Source organism: Schistocerca piceifrons, chromosome 7, assembly GCF_021461385.2.
Source record: "Schistocerca piceifrons isolate TAMUIC-IGC-003096 chromosome 7, iqSchPice1.1, whole genome shotgun sequence".
Taxonomy (NCBI): domain Eukaryota; kingdom Metazoa; phylum Arthropoda; class Insecta; order Orthoptera; family Acrididae; genus Schistocerca; species Schistocerca piceifrons.
This window is the reverse complement of record NC_060144.1, coordinates 318767845-318791276: the sequence shown is the minus strand read 5'-3', so window position 1 is coordinate 318791276 and position 23432 is coordinate 318767845. Positions and strand designations below refer to the sequence as shown.

General features: G+C 40.1%; 1 protein-coding gene and 1 pseudogene across 1 annotated transcript in view; one reads left to right on the top strand and one right to left on the bottom strand.

The window, feature by feature from the left end:
* The first annotated feature begins 6273 nt into the window (after positions 1 to 6273).
* Positions 6274 to 6391, top strand: LOC124709271 (annotated as a pseudogene).
* A 5435-nt stretch (positions 6392 to 11826) lies between these two features.
* The window catches only part of LOC124805314, a 231105-nt gene continuing 219499 nt past the window's right edge, over positions 11827 to 23432 (bottom strand). The window contains exon 6 of the mRNA XM_047265829.1: positions 11827 to 21302. Coding sequence (XP_047121785.1) covers positions 20919 to 21302 — 384 coding nt within the window. The 3' untranslated portion in view covers positions 11827 to 20918. The remainder of the gene's footprint in view (positions 21303 to 23432) is intronic.

Here is a 23432-nt window from a genome sequence, read left to right as displayed (position 1 = left end):
AAATAGTTTTCTGTTTGCAACTTTCCATCATTCTTACAACTGAAAAAAGTTTTATTTTCAGTTTAGCATTATCCAGATATGTAGATTTATGCCTTCGACATTATTCTGGCTAACCCAAGTTTCAGACCAATACTGTTGATCTCGGAGGCTCCATTGCTGTTGGCCTTTTACTCTTGTATCTTTTGGGAAGATATTGGTCTGAAGGGCAAAAGTTACCCTCCCTTAAATGTTCTTGTTATTCCTAAAATAATTCAAGTACTCCTAACACTATTTATTGCTATATTGAAGGACTGCTTCTCCACCAAATATACAAGGTATTTATAAATTACTTACACAAAAGTAATCTTTAATTGCGAAAAGGATAAATAACTTACAGAAATGAGACCTGAGTTTCTCCTGGCATACATAACTTTCAAATAACTTCCGGGAATTCAGCCAGGTAGCACTTTCAGCGACCACCGATATTTTGGCGGGAGAACACCCCGCCATTTTAAAGGCAAACTTCAATGGACAGGCAGCGTACATGCGAATTTAATACCTCGGTTCTCGGACTGAAGCAGGAAAGATAACACACACATTGAACACTAGTGCCACCAAAGATGACCAAAGGCAGAGCTATTGATAATGAGACTATGAATCCGCAGGTGAGATAGCATTGACTCTGTCCCTCTGTTTTTTGACAATGGAGAGAGCCGGATTCCAAACAGAGTTTAAACAGAAACCTCCATCCCTGTTAATGAGGTTGCTCGCTAATTTAATCTCAACTGCCTCCCTAATAATACTGTCTCAATAGCTGGACGTGCATGCCAATATCTCAGTGTTATTATATAACTTGGGGTGACCAGTATCCAAGCAATGTTCAGCAATAGTAGATCTATTTGGCTGCTGTAATCGTGTGTGCCATTTCTGCTCAGTACATCGGTCCTCCACGGTCCTGATAGTTTGACCAATATATGCCATGCCACAGCTACAAGGAATACAATATACACTGACCTTATGCAGAGCAAGATCGCCCTTAATGGAACTCAAAAGTGCTCTAATTTTAGATGGAGGTCGGAAAACACATTTCACATCGTATTTCCATAAAATACGACCGATCTTGTTGAATGTGTTTCCTACGTAAGGCAAAAAGGCGGTAGACTTAGGTGTTGACTAGAATTATCATCAATCACCCAATGTACAGTTGGTCAATAGCGCAATGCACGTTCAATCTGTCTTATCACTATAACCATTTTGACGAAATGTAACTTCGAGATGGGACAGCTCAGCTGGCAAAGTCTCAGCGTCAGAAACGACATTTTCCCTGTGTACCAAGGTACAAAGTACCCTTTCACGCTGAGCAGGATGGTGACAACTATTAGCCTGTAAGTACAAGTCGGTGTGTTTTCCGACCTCCATCTAAAATTAGAGCACTTTTGAGTTCCGTTACTTGGACTGCGTAAGGCGGGTGTATATGATATTCCTTGTAGCTGCGGCATGGCATATATTGGTCAAACTATCAGGACCGTGGAGGACCGATGTACTGAACATAAACGGCACACACGATTCCAGCAGCCAAATAGATCTGCTATTGCCAAACATTGCTTGGATACTGGTCACCCCATGGTATATAATAACACTGAGATAGTGGCATGCACGTCCAGCTATTGGGACAGTGTTATTAGGGAGGCAGTTGAGATTAAATTAGCGAGCAACCTCGTTAACAGGGATGGAGGTTTCTGTTTGAACTCTGTTTGGAATCCGGCTCTCTCCATTGTCAAAAAACAGAGGGACAGAGTCAATGCTACCTTACCTGCAAATTCATAGTCTCACTATCGATAGCTCTGCCTTTGGTCATCTTTGGTGGCACTAGTGTTCAGTGTGTGTGTTATCTTTCCTGCTTCAGTCCGAGAACTGAGGTATTAAATTTGCATGTACACCGCCTGTCCGTTACAGTTTGCTTAAAAATGGTGGGGTGTTCTCCCGCCGAAATATCGGCAGTCGCTGAAAGTGTTACCTGCCTGAATTCCCGTAAGTTATTTGAAACTTACAGAAATGTTTGACACAACACTGAATGCAGTATATCTTCAAGTTTTATTCCCGCCGAACACTTTTAGTTCCTGACATTCCCACTAGGTGGCATGTGTGAATGAGTTATTCCAACAGTCATCAGAGAGTCGTATAATGGTGCAGAGTGTGTGCAGTGCTGTTTATGGTTTTATGAATCCAGCTCTGCTACTACAGCTCAAAGACACCTAAGGACTAAATGTCACAAGCCACCACATCAAAGACAAACTGTTATTAATTGGTAGAATCATTTCATTGAAATTGGCTGTGTATCACATAGGATGCCAGGTCAGTGGCAGCCAGCAGCCGCTGACAAAGCAAATGATGAAGTTCAGCACTCTTGCATTCATAGACTGGGTAAATCAATGGGCAAGACAACTTAGAATTAAATATATCTAGTGTTACAGTGTGGAATGCATTATGGGAATGCCTGTCATTAAACCCTATAAACTGGAACTGTTGCAAGATTTAAGAGAAAATGACAAAGAAAAATGAGCAAAGTTTTGTGTAGAAATGTTCAACAAAATGCGTGATGAAGCCACATTCCAACACCTTCCACCTTGGGACATGTACGGAGCTTGCTTACGGTAAATGTTTTTTCACTGTATATTGAAACAAGATTTACAGTCCTTTCCTTTTTGTCAAACCAGCTGTAACTGGCATATCACACCTGGACTTACCTGAAAATTATCTACAGGGCTATTACAAATGATTGAAGCGATTTCATAAATTCACTGTAGCTCCATTCATTGACATATGGTCAAGACACACTACAGATACTTATAAAAACTCATAAAGTTTTGTTCGGCTGAAGCCGCACTTCAGGTTTCTGCCACCAGAGCGCTCGAGAGTGCAGTGAGACAAATTGGCAAAAGGAGCCGAGAAAGCATATGTCGTGCTTGAAATGCACTCACATCAGTCAGTCATAACAGTGCAATGACACTTCAGGACGAAGTTCAACAAAGCTCCACCAACTGCTAACTCCATTCGGCGATGGTATGCGCAGTTTAAAGCTTCTGGATGCCTCTGTAAGGGGAAATCAACTGGTCAGCCTGCAATGAGTGAAGAAACGGTTGAACACGTGCGGGCAAGTTTCACGCATAGCCCACTGAAGTCGACGAATAAAGCAAGCAGGGAGCTAAACGTACCACAGCCGACGGTTTGGAAAATCTTACGGAAAAGGCTAAAGCAGAAGCCTTACCGTTTACAATTAATACAAGCCCTGACACCCAAAGACAAAGTCAAACGCTTTGAATTTTTGGTGCGGTTGCAACAGCTCATAGAAGAGGATGCGTTCAGTGCGAAACTTGTTTTCAGTGATGAAGCAACATTTTTTCTTAATGGTGAAGTGAACAGACACAATGTGCAAATCTGGACGGTAGAGAATCCTCACGCATTCGTGCAGCAAATTCGCAATTCACCAAAAGTTAACATGTTTTGTGCAATCTCACGGTTTAAAGTTTACGGCCCCTTTTTCTTCTGCAAAAAAAAACGTTACAGGACACGTGTATCTGGACATACTGGAAAATTGGCTCATGCCACAACTGGAGACCGACAGCACCGACTTCATCTTTCAACAGGATGGTACTCCATCGCACTTCCATCATGATGTTCAGCTTTTTTTAAACAGGAGATTGGAAAACTGATGGATCGGTCGTGGTGGAGATCATGATCAGCAATTCATGTCATGGCCTCCACGCTCTCCCGACTTAACCCCATGCGATTTCTTTTGTGGGGTTATGTGAAAGATTCAGTGTTTAAATCTCCTCTACCAAGAAATGTGCCAGAACTGCGAGCTCGCATCAACGATGCTTTCGAACTCATTGATGGGGACAGCTGTGCCGAGTGTGGGGGGAACTTGACTATCGGTTTGATGTCTGCCAAATCACTAAAGGGGCACATATCGAACATTTGTGAATGCCTAAAAAAACTTTTTGAGTTTTTGTATGTGTGTGCAAAGCATTGTGAAAATATCTCAAATAATAAAGTTATTGTAAAGCTGTGAAATCGCTTCAATCATTTGTAATAACCCTGTAGTGCTTGAATTACAAGAGGATATGGGCATAGTATTTGTTTTCCAGCAATGTGTTACAATACCACATTATCATCATGAAGTAGTTGTGTATCTCCATAGGAATGTGACGACTTTGACTGGACGTGCTGGAGCAACTTCCTGGACACCAGGGTCACCTGATTTAACCACAATGGATTTCTGTCTATCAGGTTAAATTAAAGACAGAGTGTTTCTTGCTCCATTTCTGGGAAAAGTCAGTGAGCTGCAACAACAGATAACACAAGCAATTGCCACCATACATCAAGACCTGCTTCAAAGTATTTGACATGAAATTAATTACAGGTAGGACATTTGTCATGTTACTAAAGGTAACCATATAGAACATTTGCAAATAAAACTTGAAAATATACTGCTTTGAGGGCAGTGTCAACCATTTATCTAAGTTATGTATCTTTTTCATAATTAAAGGTTAGTTTTGTGTACCTAATTTGTAAACATCTTGTATTGTTGAGGATTAACCTTAGCTATGTTCACTTACAAGGTGCTGAAGGCTTTTTTAAAACATATGTTACTTCTCTCTCAATGTTTTTGCAATCTATGCTGGTTGATACCGAGGAGGTCATTCTCTTTGAGATACTTCATCATATTTGAGCTCAGAATATATTATACAATTCTCCAATAGATGGAAATTGATCAAACTGGGTAAATCATGTAGGGTATCAAACAAAATTTGTGAGTACTGAGGTTTACTTAGTTGGAAGAATACAACATGTTATCATGGATGGAATGTCATCGACAGATGCAGAAATAACTTCATCATGCCTTGGGGTACTATGTTGGAACCCTCGCTCTTCATGTTGAATATTAATCACTGCAGCTTAATCCAAGTCACAGTTTCGGTTCCTTAAAGGTCCTGATGTAGAGAAGGCTATTTGCATTTACAGTGAGAATGTACTTAAATTATTAGATAACAATTTAGAGGCTACTGGTATTTTCTGCGACCTGCCAAATGTCTTTGACTGTATGAATCACACCATTCTCTTATATATTTAAAAACAAAGATGATGCGACTTACCATACGAAAGCGCTGGCAGGTCGATAGAAACACAAACAGACACATACATACACACAAAATTCAAGCTTTCGCAACAAACTGTTGCCTCATCAGGAAAGAGGGAAGGAGACTTTCCCTCTCCTTCCCTCTTTCCTGATGAGGCAACAGTTTGTTGCGAAAGCTTGAATTTTGTGTGTATGTATGTGTCTGTTTGTGTTTCTATCGACCTGCCAGCGCTTTCGTATGGTAAGTCACATCATCTTTGTTTTTAAATATATTTTTCCTGCGTGGAATGTTTCCCTCTATTATATTGACACCATTCTTTTAAGTACATTAGAATATTATGGTGTCACTGACAGTGCTGCAAAATGGTTCAAGTCTTACCTGTATAATAGGAAACAAGGGGTGTCATTGCGATATACCTGTGGAGAGAGCAATCAGTCTTCATCTGATTGAGTATTAATTATATGTGGTGTTCCTCAAGGTTCCATCTTGGGCCCATTGCTTTTTCTTGTGTACGTTAATGACCTCTTGTCTGTTATATTGCCAGATGATAAGTTTGATTTGTCTGCTTTGCAATAAATAGAAAGTCAAGTACAGATTTAGAAATGGGTGCTAATCAAATTTTCACTGATGTTAATAAATGGTTAAATTTTGAAAAGACTCATCATACGCGGTGCAGAACTTGTAAGAGGTTCCTTCCAGTATGTGTATAACATACGTTGACAGCGTTAAATTTCTGGGATTACAGCTCAATAATAAATTCAGTTGGGAAGCACATACCTCAGAATTGCTGAAGTGCCTAAACACTAAACAAGTCTATATTTACAATGCAGATGTAGGAGATATAAATATAAAAAAAACTTGGATACTCTGCTTACTTTCATTCTGTTATGTCATGTGGGGTCATATTCTGGATTAACTCATCAAACTGAGCAAAAGCTTTTAGAGTGCAAAGGCATGTAGTAAGACTTATCTGTGGTGTAAATTCAAGAACATCATGTAGAAATCTGTTCAAGGAAGTGGGTATTCTAATCACTGCTTCTCAATATATTTATTCCTCAATGAAATTTGTTGCAAATATTATGTCTCTGTTTCCAATCAATGGCTCAGTATATAATATCAATATTAGGAATAAGGACAATTTACATAATGATCTGCCAATGGCCTTGCTGCAGTGGTAACACCGGTTCCCGTCAGATCACCGAAGTTAAGCACTGTCGGGCTAGGCTAGCACTTGGATGGGTGACCATCCAGTCTGCTGAGTGCTGTTAGCAAGCGGGGTGCACTCAGCCCTTGTGAGGCAAGCTCCAGTCTCAGAGAGCGGTGTTCTGACCACATGCCCCTCCATATCCACATCCAGTGATGCCTATGAGCTGTGATGACACAGCAGCCAGTCAGTACCTTTGGGCCTTCATGGCCTGTTCAGGAGGAGTACACAAAGATCTAAAACCACTTACCTTGTTCTAAAAAGGGTCCAATATTCAGGAACACACATTATCAATAAATTACCTGCAACCATTAAAAACTTGGTTTCAGGTAAAGCACAGGTTAAACCGAGTTGGAAAGACTTTTTGGTAGGCAACTTCTTCCAGTGTATAGATGAATATCTTAATGGGAGCTGTTAGACTAGCTTAAGTAAAAATGTCTGTAGATTTCAGTTTTGACAGCACTTGGTCACAACAGTCAGGATTAGGTATTTTGTGTGTGACAAATTTATTAAATGTGTATAACTATATTTCATTCTGACAATATATTAATTCAGTAAATATTAGCCGTTAAAGTTTACTATAATGTATTCATGCATCTTGACAATCTCCTGACAAATGATCAGGGGAGTGAGTATTATATTGAAATGTTCTATGTTTTTTATGTTATACTTCGTGATATGCTCCACACTCTTGACAATCATATCATTTTTGGGTCTATGGAATAAAAACTGAATCTAATCTAACCTAATCTTAGGGAACTCGAAACATAGTATACTATGACTACAATATCAGTGGGTCAGGAAAGGAATCAGTCAACTTATAGAAATACCTGGGTGTAACTGTTTGTAGTAATATGAAATGGAATGACTACATAGACTCACTTGAATATATGGCAAGTAACAGGTTATGGTTCATTGATAGGACACTGGGAAAAGCAATAAGTCTACAAAGGAGAATGCTTATAAAAACCCTTACATGAAGCCTGAATGTTCTTCAGTTGTGCAGGATCCCTGCCAAATAGGACTAACAGAGGATATTGCTCATGTACAAATAAGAGCAGCACAAATGATCACAGGTTTGTTTGATCTACAGGAGAATGTCATAAATGTGCTGCAAAAACCTGAACTGGCTGACATTTGAAGATAGATGTCAACTACCCCATGGAAGTGAAAGCATGCTTACAAAGTTTCAAGAACCAGTATTAAGTAAGGAATGTGGAGTACACTACAGTCTCCTGTAATTTGCCTGCCAATATTTGTGTCAGAGTTGCAAGTTTGGCTCTATTGAAACATAGCTGCATGCCTTTACCAAAGATGCACATCAAAACTTTGAATACTTATGACTAATGTTAACCCGCTGTTGCTATAAGATTTCTGAAGATGCCTCAAAAAAACAAAATATGTCAGTAATGCATACACTATTTTTGCAACCTGGACTGTTTTGGTTTGCAGAGAATGGATGTAGATGCAGTTTTACCTCAAGTGCCACCTATCACTAGCAGGATGTGGACTATGATCCTGAATGTGTAACTTCACAGAATGTTGTGACATCATGAAGGAAGGAACATCATGAATGCTAAGCATTCAGTGCTGTTTTTAAACATTTTACTGTAGTTAATTATATCTTTTATGTATTTGTATTAAAGCATACTTCTGTGGAAGTATGAAAACTGAAGTAATATAACAACTTAAGAGCCTAGGTTTGGCTGTTTCACAGGAAACAATAACAGTACAACTATTAAAATATATATGTGAAAAGTAGTGCTTAGGATTCAGTATTATTGTAGTTCTTCAGAGATGGAAATTTTAATAAACTTCTGGTCATTAAATCTGAAGGTGGCATGTAATAAATTTCATGATGTGTATCATATTCTTAAATGCACTAGTGATTAGCATTTCGGTGGACACACAAAACATGTAGAAGTAATGCCATCTACATTTTGAATACATGGAAACATTATATATTGGATTTCTCACTCAGGAATGGCATTTGAATGATGTTTCTTTGAGAGAAGATCGTGTTATGCCTTGTGTAAGAACGAGTGCCTACAAGGACATGCATTTTGACAATGGCAGCCTCACAGCTATCAAAAGTGTGTTTAATCAATCATAGCTAGTGCATAAGAAGGCAGACATATCATTTGCTCAGCCATGCAGGATTGTATGTCCATATCACACACATTTAATCAGGAAATAGGCTTGTTGGTAGCAAGATAAGTGTTCACACTGGCAGCACAACATTATCTGGAGTGCTATGTTTCTGCACAGACCATCACAGTGGATGTATGGTGGCCACAACAATGGTTGCCATGCTAACCACCTGTGGTGCTCTAGATCACACTGTCCACATGGATACTTGCTACTGTCGAATTCTGGTACATTCTGATAGATCTACCTCCTTTTTACAAGAGGCACAACAAAATCTTCTCCCAAAATTTGAATGAAAATTGGATATTCAACCTAATCTCATTCTCCCTCTCTCTATCCCTCTCCTCCTCTCCCTCCCTTTTTCCATCTCCTCCTCCTCCCCCTGTCTCTGTCTGTAACCTTGCCCCTGTCCCTGTACATCTCTTATCCCACACTCTCTTTATCCATCTTCTCCTCCCTCATCTCTCTGTCCATATCCTCCTTTCCCTTCTTTGTATCTGTTTCCTCTCCCCTTCTCTGTTCATCTCTTCTTTCCCCCTCCCTCTGACCTTATTTATTATTATTGCAAATGGAACCATGATTGGGAATGGATGTCAAAGGGAATGAGTAAATCAGTTGGAATCCTTAGAACATGGGGTGTGAGTGAGACCTTTCCCACTATTGGATCTGTGAAGACAGTAGCTTTAATGACAGTATTTTGCATGGTTTTAATCTCCATAAAAATAGCATTCTTGTTTTCTGTTAAAAATGACTGTGAAAAGAAAAACAAAACTACACATTTTTAAAATACAACTTGCATGTTCTTTCTCACAGCTGACTTAACAGAAAGTGTTTACTGTATGATTCTTATTCAGTTTGCCTCTAAACACTGTGTATGCTCTTCCTCAGTCTCATTGACTCAATGATCGTATTGTTGCTTTGCATTGTAAGGATGCTGGCCAATATTTTGATGTATCACTGGTGGCATTTCTTACAAAAAATAAATAAATAAATAAATAAATAAATAAATAAATAAATAAATAAATAAAATGATGGAGTGAAATCAGTTGAATGATTGAAAGACACCAAATTAATCAGTATTCGATGTTGACCTTATTGTTGTTATGAAAATGTGTAACAGCCAAACTGTCAAACTGAGCATCATAATTTTTTTTATGAAAACATTTGAGAGAAGAGCTGTTAAACATTTCGTTCATTGAGATTTTCATATGAGGTCTGTTCAAAAACTTACAGAACCTTGTCCTATGAATTTTTCTGTGCTTACCTTTTACTTACTGTGCATAGTTTCCTTCAAAATACTGTCCTCCACAATTGATACACCACTCCCAATGCTGTTTCTGTTTCCGGGAGCACTGTTGGTACACATCTTGCTGGATTGCGTTAAGTACCGTCCATGAATTTTCTTTTATCTTATCTATTGTTACAAGTCTTCATCCTTTTAATGAGGTTTTCAACTTTGGAAATAAAAAAAGTCTGCAGCTGACAGAACTGGAGGGTAAGGAAGATGAGACAGCACAATGATTATGTTTTTTTGTGCAATAGTCACGCACCAACAAGGATGAATATGTGGGTGCATTCTCATGCTGCAAGAGCCATGAACTGTCTCACCACATTTCAGGCCATTTCCTTCTCACATTTTCTTGCAGGCATATCAACATGTCCTGATAGTAGCATCAATTAACAGTTTGTCCCTGTGGCATGAATTCATGATGAACTAACCCTTCAAAGTCAAAGAAAACTATCAGCATGGCTTTGACATTTGACCTGAACTGACGAGCTTGTTTTGGTTTTGGAGAAGCTTCCCTGACCCATGCTGAATGCTGAACCTTGTCTCAACATCATAACCACAGGCCTGCATCTCATCACCAGTTATGATTCTCTTAAGGAACATCTCGTTCTCATTTGAATGATCCAAATGCTCCTCACATATTTTGAGGCAAAGATTTTTCTGCTCTTGGCTCACAAGCCGTGGGACAAACTTGGTGGCAACATTATGCATTCCAAGATGCTGTGTCATGATTTCATGACATGATCCAACTGAAATGTTACACTCTTCTGCAACCTGTTGGACAGTCAGTCTTTCATTGGCATACACAATTTCAGTGATGTTCCTGATGTGAGTATCGTAGATAGATGTCAAAAGACATGAAAGAGGGCCATGTTTAATTTCAGTCCAGCCATTTTTAAACCATGTGAACCATTTGTAACATCTACATCTACATATATACTCCGCTAGCCACCAAGCGGTGTGTGGTCGAGGGCAAAATTCGCACCAAAGTCATGTTCCCCCCCCCCCCCCCCCCCCGTTCCACTCACGCATCACGCAAGAGAAAAATGATTGTCTGAACGCCTCAGTACGAGCTCTAATTTCCCTTATCTTTGAATGGTGATTATTGCATGATTTGAAAGATGGTGGTAATAATATATGCTCTACATCCTCAGCGAAGATCGGATTTTGGAATTAACATTGAGTCCAGCTTAATCATTCATCACCATGGGATTCCTGCTTCATTTGGTGTGTCTCTGTAAAAATTTTCTTGAGTTTCATGCAAAATTTAATGCAGACACATCTCTGTCTTTCTGAAATTCAAAAACTGTGTGAGATAATGTTCTACTCAATACAGCACTGAACAAGAACTAACATACATACAACAATAAAACTTCTATCAGTTTCACATTAAATACAGGTGTGTGCAGGGTTTCCAACTGCACTTTGCTCCAACACACTACTGGCACAAAATTATGAATCTTCTGGAAGTTTTTGAACAGGCCTTGTACAAAAATACTGTCATCCAAATTTCCAATTTCCCTGGTAGATTTTCCAAAAATTTTCTTTTAAACAAACCTTTTCCTGATAGTTTTACACACACACACTGCTGATGTCAGGCTATCACTGGTACACAGTAAACTCATGACAAAAAGATGGAAATACAGAAAAGATAATTAGGGTAGAGTAATTTCAGGTGCACAAATGAAGGAGAACCAAAAAAGAGAATTAAAAGAAATAACAGTGGCTCAAGAAAAAAATGAAACAAACAATCTAAGCCTATAGCACAACAATGTTTTCTTTCAAAAAATATATTGAGGCTATGGACCGATGCAAAAACAAGATTGTAAACAGGTATAGCTTTAGTACCAGTAAGAGTCCAAAATCCTTAGCTTGCAGCTATCTCTACTTTTCATAACCCATCTAGCACTCAGCAATTTTCATTAAAGATGAATAATTGTCTTTCATCTCATCAATGCATAGTCCATCACTGTAATAACAATAGTATAAGGCTAGACTACTACAATAGAATCAAGGTTAAGCAGGAGGAGTGAAATGTGGGACTTTTTAAATAAGCAAAAACTTCGGATGATACAAAGAGCACAAATTTTTATTTTATCTGTTGATTAAATTAAACTTCATTACAATTAATTATATACATCTTTGTATATTTGTCAATACTGTCATGAATCTACATAAGCAAACTTTTTAAAAACATGGCTTCATTTTCCACATCACAGTCAGTTACAAATGACTGAATGGGAAGCCATACCTTTTCTCTGTAAACAGGTACCCCCTCCTCTCCCAAAACACACACACTGGACACTTCATTACCAAAACACACACACTGGACACTTCATTACCAAAACACACACACTGGACACCTCAGTACAACAGCTCTAATGAGGCAAATAAGCTGATTCAACAGTGCAACACCCCTGATGCACCTGTTTGTCTTCATTCTCACTATTCTGCACCTGTTGCCTTAATGGATTTGTATTCATTTAGTTTGACTTTTGTATATACATGCAAGTGTTACACAGTGTTTACAACAGGCTCTGTATTTCAAGGCTTAGAGTGCAGATTAATCCTGATTTATGCTACTTGTTACCTTAAGTAAGTGGAACTAGTCCACACATTTTTCATTTACTTGTTTGTTCTGAGTTCTATTATCTCCATTTTCTGGTCCTCTGTACATGCACACACTTCAGAGAACCATATTATATAGAAATGACAAAACTGTGTTAATATACTGCCATATATCGGAAAAAGGTTGTTACACAAAGTGTTTGACTGGTATGGCTGCACACAGAACAACTCCCACTGTGGACACAGATGCTAACAAAAGGTCTCAGGCATGTGAGCAGCTAATAATATTATTTATCCACTGAGATTATTTTTTAAGTGCTTCAACAAAACTCAGTAAATGTGTTGACGGCAGCAAAAAACTGGAGCTAGAAGAGAAAATGTAACACAACACTGGCCTTCCTACAATCTTGATGTATTCCAGCCATGCCATACACTGCTAGAATTTACTGTCATAACAGAAAAAAATGATATAAAAAACCTATAGTTTTGTGTTACAGGCTGAAGTAGTCAAAATATGTTCATGACACAAAAAATTAGTCATTTTCATCCTAATGGCATGTAACACATCCATAAGATTTAGTAGTAGCTTTGGTATGAACTTCATAAAGTTCTAGCAGTAGCTGACATACAAGAATGGACATCTTGGGAAACAAGTGTTTTTTAAGTTAATAAAGTGGACAAGTTTCACAAATTGGTTGTTGGTGTTCTATATCAGAGAACCAGCTATCTCGGCTAAAGAATCCATTTTTAGATAATTAAATAGTTAAGAAATTCACAGAAAATTTCACAAACTCCTCCACTCTCATTACAGGACTTCTGAGACTGATGAGAAATATGATACTGGAAGTCATTCACATACAAATAGCAATCCGATTTGTGTAAATGAACAACATGATTTCAATCCTACACAATCCAGTGTTGGTGTTCTTCCACATAACTTTTGGACTGGTGTTAGTAACCACCTCTTGAATGTAGTTCTGCTCCAACTGTCCATGAAATGCAATTCCTTCCAAAGTATTCAGTTTAAAAGTGTTGTGATGAATTGGCATTTATGTTTTGCAGAATTTTCTGTCCTGTATCAAAGCCATTTATATCACAAACTGGGACATATATCAGTGCTCCCCATCCATGATGACAGTCATTTGGCCATGATTCTGGCATGAGCTCCTTATAGGTTGAAAACTCTGCCACTGACAGTAAACGAATAGCACAACGAATAAGGGTAAACCTATGAAATTTGTGACTTTCTGCACAAATAGTTCTTCAGCAGACTCAAACACATAACATAGCTAGGCTCTTTTATTCCACATCATCAAAATGAATCCTTACTCTGCTAGCAGTTTATGCGATTTTGAAACTTTTTGGTAGATTGAAACTGTGTGTCAGACCGGTACTCAAACCCTGCTGACTGAGCTATCCAGTAGTGTTGAGCTACACTATTAATTAACATTTATCATGGGTTGCAATGTTCCAGCTGCAACCCAGTGATAGATATCAGAAAATTATTAATTATTTAATAGCTACACAGGCTGTGAAGTAGTACCCTGAAACCAGTGAAACTGTTTGCACTACTGCAGCACTTTGTCTGTGAATTGATACACTTACTTTTGGATGCCTTTGCTCCAGGTGTTTTCTCAGGTGACCACAAATACTGTACTGCACAATTTCTTAACTTGCATCTCTTACAGAAAAATATATCCCATATAATTAGACTGATCTATTATTCTGTTGACTACTACCTGCAATTACACAAAAAACAGAATGCAAAATTTCTGTAATTCAGTTTCCTGTAATACATAACATTACAGGACAGCAGTCAATAATGCTTAACATACTTGGAACTGTCAGTGTATTAAAGCTACCACATTGGAATAGTGGCACTACCTGCACAGTGGAATGACACAGCGTTTGGCAGTTCACTCCTGGTGTGCATGTAAGAAGGTGGATGGTGGGGCTATTTGCAATAGCAATGAATACTGTACCACTTGATGCTCTGGCTAATAGCATAATTCTGTGTTGTCTGTCTGTCCTGTGTGTTTCAGGGTGTTGATTTTCATTGCAGTTCAGGTATGGAAAGGCTACTTAGCCACTGTATTATTAATTATAGGTGGCATAAAGCAAACATGTCAATTATTACTTTAACAAGTGACAGAGATAGTTTTCCAAGAATGTAAATATTTCTAGAGAAAGTCAGGCAGAAACAGTGGCTTTGTTACCAGAGTACCCAGCCCCCTCTGTGCAGCATGCATAACACAACTGCCTTCTTACTTGCATGCCACTGTAACTGTTACTAAAGGAATAAATAAGCTTAGCCTATGAATAGCACTCCAAGCACACAGAGCTATCTGTGCATAATAAATTGTGAGAGGGAACTCTGAGGCTGCTAATTCCAGTAATGAGGCATAAACAGTATGGATTTGTTTAAAATTCCTTGAATTTTATCCAAGAATGAGAGCTATCCCATTTATATTATAAACTGATTAAATTTCTGATTGATATCCAAAACCAAGATGAATCTTCCTTTGGCAAATACTACCCTATTAAAAATATAATAGGGTGCAAAATGGAATTAATTATTTGTGTAGTGAGCAAGAACATTTGTGATTCATAGTCACAGGCTCTGAGGCAGAGCCACCTCAAAAGATATATTAAAACATGTTTTTCAGTAATGTATTACATACAGAATTTAAATTGTGTGGAAGCATTTAGAGTATTTTCCACATACATTTAAATAATAGCAGTCAACTCATTTAGAACTGTTGATGTTGAGTCCTGGTTTTCAAACAACAGGTAGCATCTAGTTCTAAGGCATGCCAGGAAATGCTGGTTAGCTCCATGTATCAGATGTCTGGGGCTCAGAAAGCTGGGCCTAAGGGAGTCATGCCAACCTTTATGCTGCTTACAGCACAAGGAAATCAACAAAGTGGCAGAAACTTCACTCTTGAATCCCTCTCTCTGCATTTCTCTGTGATACTTTGATGATTCATTAACCAACTTTTAATATTAAAGTTTTGATAGTGCTGAAGATACTCATTTGTTTCTGGCATTGAAAATTCCATCCACTGTGGTTTGTAAATGTCTTGCTAGAGTACAATAACATCAGTTTCACCATCTAGTGTGTGTTTCACAACCGATTATGTGAAATGAGGGTGTGAAGCATGTCGTTACATTCAGCTGGCAACAATGTACTTGCTTGCTAACGATGTGTTTCCGATAAAGTGCATTAATTGTATTTGCTGGTTTGCTTCTTGAGGTGCATTTTGACAGTTTTGTGTTACATAGAGCTGCCAAGAAAACATATTTTGAGATTAAATTGGAAAGAATGCAAAAAAGTTTAGGAGTCTGGAATTTAAGCACATTGGTAATGGATTCACAGCCTTTCCCAGTCAGGAAACCACAAACTGAGACTGCATAGCACTCAGTAAGGTTGTTTTAACAGTTGCTTTAAATATTGGACATTTTTTTCTATTTGTGCATGACTCAGGACTAGTGTTGCCATATGTCCCAAATTCTGTGGGAAGTTCAGATTTTTAAGTTTCATGATGTGCCCCGTGAAAGCCATAAGCGAGATGCTCATCTTCCAGCTTTTGGGTGCTGTTCCCAATTCAAAATATAATACGTGTATTTGCTTCAACAATGACTGATTACTCGAAAACTTCAAGCTGAATTTCTGAACATATTGATGGCAGTAATCGAGAAAGTTATAATACGGTGCAGCAGGAAGATTTTGAACTTAGTAGGCCTATTTCTTAACTTGAGTTTTTACATATTGGTTTTGGCAACAACATTCACTTCTGGTGCTTAAAAATTACGTTACACACAAGGAGAGACACAAATATGAGCACAAACATCCATGTCTGAGGCAGGATTCGAGCGTGCAACCTCTGGTATAGTGTCACAGTGCATTAGCCCACTGGGTCACTGGACGTTGAAGATTCCACCATTTCCGTATATGTTCTGACTATATTTTCAATGAACCCAGCTCTATAGGAAAAAGTCACTGACCAATGTATATGCAGTGGCACTCAATTCAGAAGCATGCTAGTTCAAATCCTGGTGGTAGAAAATTGTCACTATTCCAAATCTCACTTCTCTTTTCAGTTTATCATGAAGTGAGGGCACGTGACAATGCTGATGGACATCCATGAGTTGGATGGGCCGTTAAGCTTGGTGTGCCCCTTAGTGCTATTCAAAAGGAGTAGGGTTCTTGCAGGAGCGGGTTACACTCTCTCTCTTCCCTTCATCCATGGCAATACAAATCCAACACTACACTGTACATGGACTCATCACAGAGGACACAGGTACACACCTGACACTTTTGAACAGGTCGGAGGAAGACAATGGCAAACCACTTGCACCAGGAGCTTGCCTAGACCTGTGATGTAGGATTCCTGCATCTGCTCCTCTACCCTCCTTCCCTGAGTATGGGACTACTTTGACTGTTAATGTACAGTACTGGGCTTCTGAATACAGTTGTAACGTTTATAGCGAACAGGCACATGGTGAGTCACAATGTTGTGCAATGTATCAGAAGCCCAACGGCTGGGGAGCATACTGTATGCACAAACTAAGTTGGCACTGAGAATGGTGGCTGGTGGGAACAACCGTAAAAGCATTTCTCATTTACAGTCATCCAAAATGGTTCAAATGGCTCTGAGCACTATGCAACTTAACTTCTGAGGTCATCAGTCGCCTAGAACTTAGAACTAATTAAACCTAACTAACCTAAGGACATCACACACATCCATGCCCGAGGCAGGATTCGAACCTGCGACCGTAGAGGTCACGCGATGCCAGACTGAAATGCCTAGAACCGCACGGCCACACCGGCCGGCTACAGTCGTTCCAACCAGTAACTGTGCAGAGTGTAAAATTAGTTTGCATGTTGAAAACTGTGATATTGCAGTATCTTGGTTGTGAGCTAAGGTGTAACAAATCGTTTGGAGACAACATCTTCACTTCTCGATGGCCGAGGAAAGCAAGATCCTATAAAGTAGTGTGGATTTTCCTGGACGCTGATTGATTAAACTTTTCGAGACAGAAACTCCACTGTCACTTACAGAGAGCTGGGTAGTGGTGGACAATGTGTGCATTCCTGTGTGTGAGGTCACAGTTTGTGATCATTATTAACTCCAGAAGAAGTTGTTACTCGTCGTTAAATTCAGTGATCTGGAACAGTGATTCACATGTGACTGACGAGCTGTGTTATTGACTTAAAAAGCAGTCACTCACGTGGAACGGTGTTGTGGCAAGAATTGATTCACCCAATAAATTAATGGCAGCCCTTAAAACAAATTTGTGTGCTCTTAACTGGAGGGGAGGTCGGCATTTTTCCCAGAATATTTTCAACCAGTACCTCATAAATGGAACCATGATCGTGCATGCTGTGTGAAAGGGCGAAATGTTGTACTTAATTGGATGCAGGCGAGCTCTTAGAAACCTGTCACGTGTACCTGACACTGTACACATCCAACTACAGCCCTTACATGTACGCCCAGGCTGTAGCCAACAGCCATCTGGCCACGGCTTTTTTTTGAGAGGGGGGGGGGGTTACAATTGTGCCAGAGTACCAACATTGGTCATGATATAAGAAAATACTGATATAATGGCTGAAAATTAGCTCATTTAAGTGCTGTGGACGAGTTAACTCGTCATATTCCACTGCTCCCCAGATGCTGAGTACCTGTTGAAACGGGAACCCTGGGTTTTCCTGAAGCGCTATTGTCATGTTTGTGCGTCCTGTTCCACCATCTTCCTGCTACGAACGAGCTACTTCCATATCTTTTTGAATAAAAAGGTATAGCGTATTTATCAAAAAACATAGGCATAGGTGTCTCTTTGCATGCTACTGTTTCCTCGTTTTGATATCTTGAACCGCTTACGAAATATGCCAGTTGTTATGACCACACGATTCCCGATGCACAGAGATAGAAATGAGCACATCGAGCGGTAATGTCTAATGGATACAAAAACCATTAACTTGAGAACGAAATACCGTATCGTTCTGCTGAAAAATTTAAATAAAATTTCGATGTCTTATCTACATATCATACATAACAATGTATGAGCTACAATAAGCCATGCGCAAAATTTAAGCAATGCATTTAGACCTCTGCAATGTTATACTTAATTTGACGCAGCGCAGTAACTATGACATATAACGAAAAGAAATTCCGTTCTTTATCGAGCGAAGATATCGGACTACAAGATGAGCAACATTTGGTGAGCAGTACAGCCACAACAAAGCCGCACTCTGCACTGAATACAGAGAGAACGTCTGTAACTGCGAAAGTTTTTTCGCTGGTCTCTCTCCTTTCTTTGTCTTGCGGCTTAGGTCCGTGCCCAGACAATTTCTGAACACGGTTTGGTCTCTAAGATCGGGTGAAAATTTTTCAAGGTTAGTCATAGCGGAATGCTGCTATACTCCATCTATTCTCCTTAAACTGTCAACCTTGCAATGTTTTGCTGTCGGTTCCGTTATCACCTTCGTTCTTTGATGTCGACACGTGTTACTGAGAGGTGTTAGGATCTCCTAGACCATACTTCGTGGCCGTGCGATTCTAGGCGCTTCAGTCTGGAATCGCGTGACCACTACGGTCGCTGGTTCGAATCCTGCCTCGGGCATGGATGTGTGTGATGCCCTTAGGTTAGTTAGGTTTAAGTAGTTCTAAGTTCTAGGGGACTGATGACCATAGATGTTAAGTTCCATAGTGCTCAGAGCCATTTGAACCAACCATGCTTCGTGAAGGACGTAACTGTTTTCTCCAGTATGGTACCATAGTACAAAATGTGTTCTCAGGAACATGTCAGTTTTTAACTTTCCCGAGTTTGATGAAATTTTTTTATCGGTGATATAGATCAAGAAATAGACGGAAAAGACGACGATTTTCCAATAGCCAATGATCACAGTTATGTACCGAACAAAAGCATCATTCTGGGTGAGAACTTCAGGACAGTTGTGATGAGGCTCCGTCTGTTTCTACTACAAAACACTTGGAAATGTTAGTTAAAATTAATCAGTTTTGCAGACCTTTTTGGGGGCAAATTTAAACCCTGGAATTTAGTTTCATGTGGAAATTTTCTTGCTAAAGAGATAGTATAATTTTTCAGGATTTAAAATTCAGTTCTCTAACAGTTCATTTATGTTAATCAATTAAAACAACCACAGAAAAATATGTGATTTTGTGTGATAAATAGTTGAATGATGCAGGCTTTATTTAGTGCAATAAAATAAACAAGAAATATTTAAACAATAATTAAACAATTGCGATAAAAATACGCCAGTTACATTGCTCTGTACATTTTTTAATTGCGTAAATCACAATGAGCTCATTTCGGCATATTGCCATCGTCTTGCGTTCTATATATACTTTAATAGTCGATAGCTTTGATATTATGAACTATAGCTATGTTTTGAGAGGTATTACACATGACTGGTGTTTTTACCTTACATGTAATCTCGATGCTGCCACATGCTGTCTTTGTTGGACTTTGTATTTACACGTTACTTTTATGTTCTTTGTGGGCGTAATTCTACGTCTGACTTTTTTTGTGCGTTTTTTTCCTCCTGACAACTTGGATCAGAGATATTTACATAGTTACCACCAGAAGTTGGTGATGTGTGGAAATTCGGTTATGTTTTGATTACTTTCTTAGGTTTATTCCAATTACGTTTTTTACATGAAATGTCTTTTGGTTTTTTTGAGATTTTTACGTTTTATTTTTATTTTACAAGTAGTAATTTTGTTATGGCCTATGATTTGTGATGTTTTCTTGCTGTTATATTTTTGTTTTGTACTGTTTATGCTGTTACTGTGGAGGAGGGTTACTTAGTATCTCTGGTTTGTTTATTTTATCTCTCTTCCTGCTTTGTATCAATAAAGTTTTTAGCATATTTTTTGTGTTTGATGTCGGTTTGTTCATTCAGTAAATTTTGAGCTCATTTTGTGCGCGTGATTATATCTCTATTTCTTGAAGGATGTTCACGAATGCCATTTAGAGAGCAGTGTAACTGGTATTCTTTATCGCAATCATGTCACTACAAGACATATTTTACCCTGTAGGCCGAAATAAGAAAAATTGTGGCCTTAAATAATTGTAAAAATGAATGTTGTATGACATGAGCTAAACATTTCAAATGATTTGTGCCTTCACTCTCGGTTCAAACGTAGGGGTCCCGGACAGCCCACCCACCCATGCTGCAGAAAAGTCACCTCCTGTACCCTGATTATCCGCAAACTGGATACACTACTCACGACCCACCATCACAGCCTGAAATCTGTCCTGAAAGTACCCGTCTGCTGCTTGCTAGTGAAACACGAACTTCCAGATTCGAGTCCCAATCCAAATGGCCGTTTGAATCTACAAAGTTTCAAAACTGAGCACACTTCACTGCAGAGTGAAAGATTCATTCAGAAAATAAAATCTTTTTAATTAGGCAGCTGAGCTGCCCCTTGGGGTGTCTCAGCCGACAACGCCGTGCGACTACTTCCGTGCCCCTACATCCCCGCGGGTACGCGGTCAGTCGTGTTCGTTTCCCGGCGAGGCGTCGTGCGACGGAGCCGGCGCCAGCCAGTGATGGAGCGGCGAACTACAGCTGCGTGATGGCCGGCTGCTGGTACGGATAGCGGCGCGCCTCGGCTGCGCTGAGCCAGAGCTGCGGCGCGTGGCGCGCGCGCTTCATGGCGAGCCTCAGCAGCCAGTTGTACAGCCTGCGCAGCGGCGCGAAGCGCAGCAACCAGCGCAGCAGGCCACCCACGAAGAGCAGTGTGAGGCGGTCGCCCAGACACAGCGCGGCGCGCAGGCGGGCCGCCGGCTCGCGCAGAGCCAGCAGCTCCCCCAGTAGGTAGCACAGAGACACCGAGAACGGGGGCCCAGGCACGTACAGCGCCACGCCTGCCACCATGCAGCGCGACATGTGCTCCCACTCGGCCGTCACGCGCTCCATGCTCGGCGCCACCAGGCGCTCCACCACCTGTTTGTCGCAGACACTACATAAGACTCGGTGAAACATTAGTACATTAATGTGATCTGCACCCGTTCAATGTTTATTGACAGTACCACAAGGTTATTATAAATGATTGAAGCGATTTCACAGAGGCTCGAGACCTCCCTCGGGCACGGGTGTGTGTGTTTCTCCTTAGTATAATTTAGGTTAAGTAGTGTGTAAGCTTAGGGACTGATGACCTTAGCAGTTAAGTCCCATAAGGTTTCACACACATTTTTTTGATTTCAAGATTTGCTTTAGCTATGAAGTACATTCAAAAAGTAATGCACAATTTTTTTCTCAGCCAATTTCGATTGAAAAAACGCGTAATTTGTTGTCGGACATTGTGGAGTGTTCCCGCTTCAGTCCATATGGCTTCATTAAGTTCCCACCAGTCGCGGCATAATACATGGCCTTCAAAATGGCGTCTGTAACTGAGGTGCGTGCCGAGCATAGAACTCTGGTGGGAAACTAGAGCATCTCGGATATTCAGAGGTTACAGAAATTTGACAGCGAACAAAAGCATGGTGAGTCATTGGGCGAGGCGTCTGACATCATCGCACGGTCGTGCCGCCCTGCCGCACACAGGTATGACTCCTGGAATGTTGGAATGTGCGACCACTCTCATTTGATGTGATCGATGGATCATCAAAACTGCTCAGCTGTACGTCTGTATTGGTAGTGCTGACACACTCGTCCACGATGTGTGGTAGTTAAAGATAATATGCCCACTGGCTTCCTCGCCATCTAACAGAAGACCGTAAGAGCAACGAATGACCATCTGTGCGGAATTGCTTGTGCTTTACAAGGCTCATCGTGTCAATTTTTTATCGAGCATTGTCACCGTCAATGAAACATGGGTTCATCACTTTGAACTGAAAACGAAACTGCAGTCCATGGAGTGGTGCCACATCAGTTCTCCGAAGAAACAGTTCGAAACTGCACACTTAGCTGGTAAAGTCATGGCAATGATCTTCTGGGATTTTGAAGGGTTTATTCTGTTTGATTGTTTTTGTTTTGTTTTGTTTTATGGCGCAAAAACAACTAGGGTCATACGCGCCCATGTCATAACTGTAAGACACAAAGACAAAGAGAGGAGTTGAAAACGACTACGCGGTAATTCCAATCGACGGAAGAGAAGGCAGCTAAAAACAGGGACTTGGAGAAAGGTCCATAAAATACACCACAGAGAAACGGAGGTCCTGAACTGAAGATTAAATTCCTTCGCCACATTGCTACGTCAGATAAAAAGGAAAACGCGGTTGACAGCCTGTGCGTCCTTCGCTAAAACAGCCGATAACTCAGATAGCAAACACAAATGAGAAAGTAATTTGTTAAAAAAAAACCGGCATTTCTTCAGGAAATGGCGGACCGCCAAAAATTGAGGGCAATGACACAAAATGGTGGGGGTGCACCATTTCACAAATGGCGATGGCTAAAAAGACAGTGCCCGATATGCAGCCTAGCTAAAATGATCTCCTCACGGCGAAAGGACCAAGAGAAGGTCGTCCAAGCCGCTTGGAAAGGCTTAATAACCTGGAGTTTGTTCCCATGAAGGGAGGACGTCCTCCCTCATGGTTCAACGATCAACTCTGAAGTGTATTGTGCTACCCTCAGGAAATTGAAGAAACGACTTTAGCGTGTCTGTCGCCACAAAAATGCAAACGAACTTATCTTCCTCCATGAAAACGCAAGGCCTCACACCAGACTGCACAGCCCAGGGAAGCTCACAGAAATTCATTGGACTGTTTTTCCTCGTCCACCCCATAGCCCTGATCTCGCACCTTCCGGCTTCCATCTGTTTGGCATAACGAAGGATGCACTCTGTGAGAAGCAGTACATGGATGATGGGGACATTATTGATGTGATGAGATGTTAACATGGACATCAACCAGTAGAGCAAGATCATGTGGACGTACAGGTCCTCCATGTAAGGTGGCACAAGGCCACTGCATTAATTGGAGATTAGATGAAAAACAGAGCTTTGTAGCCAAAAGTTTGGAGAATATGAGGGTGAGTCAAATGAAAACCTTAAATTTGTGATAACAATTCGAAATTTCGCGCCATTATCCTGTAAGTTGGTAAACATGCTACAAACAGCGTGCAGAATGGCCTGCA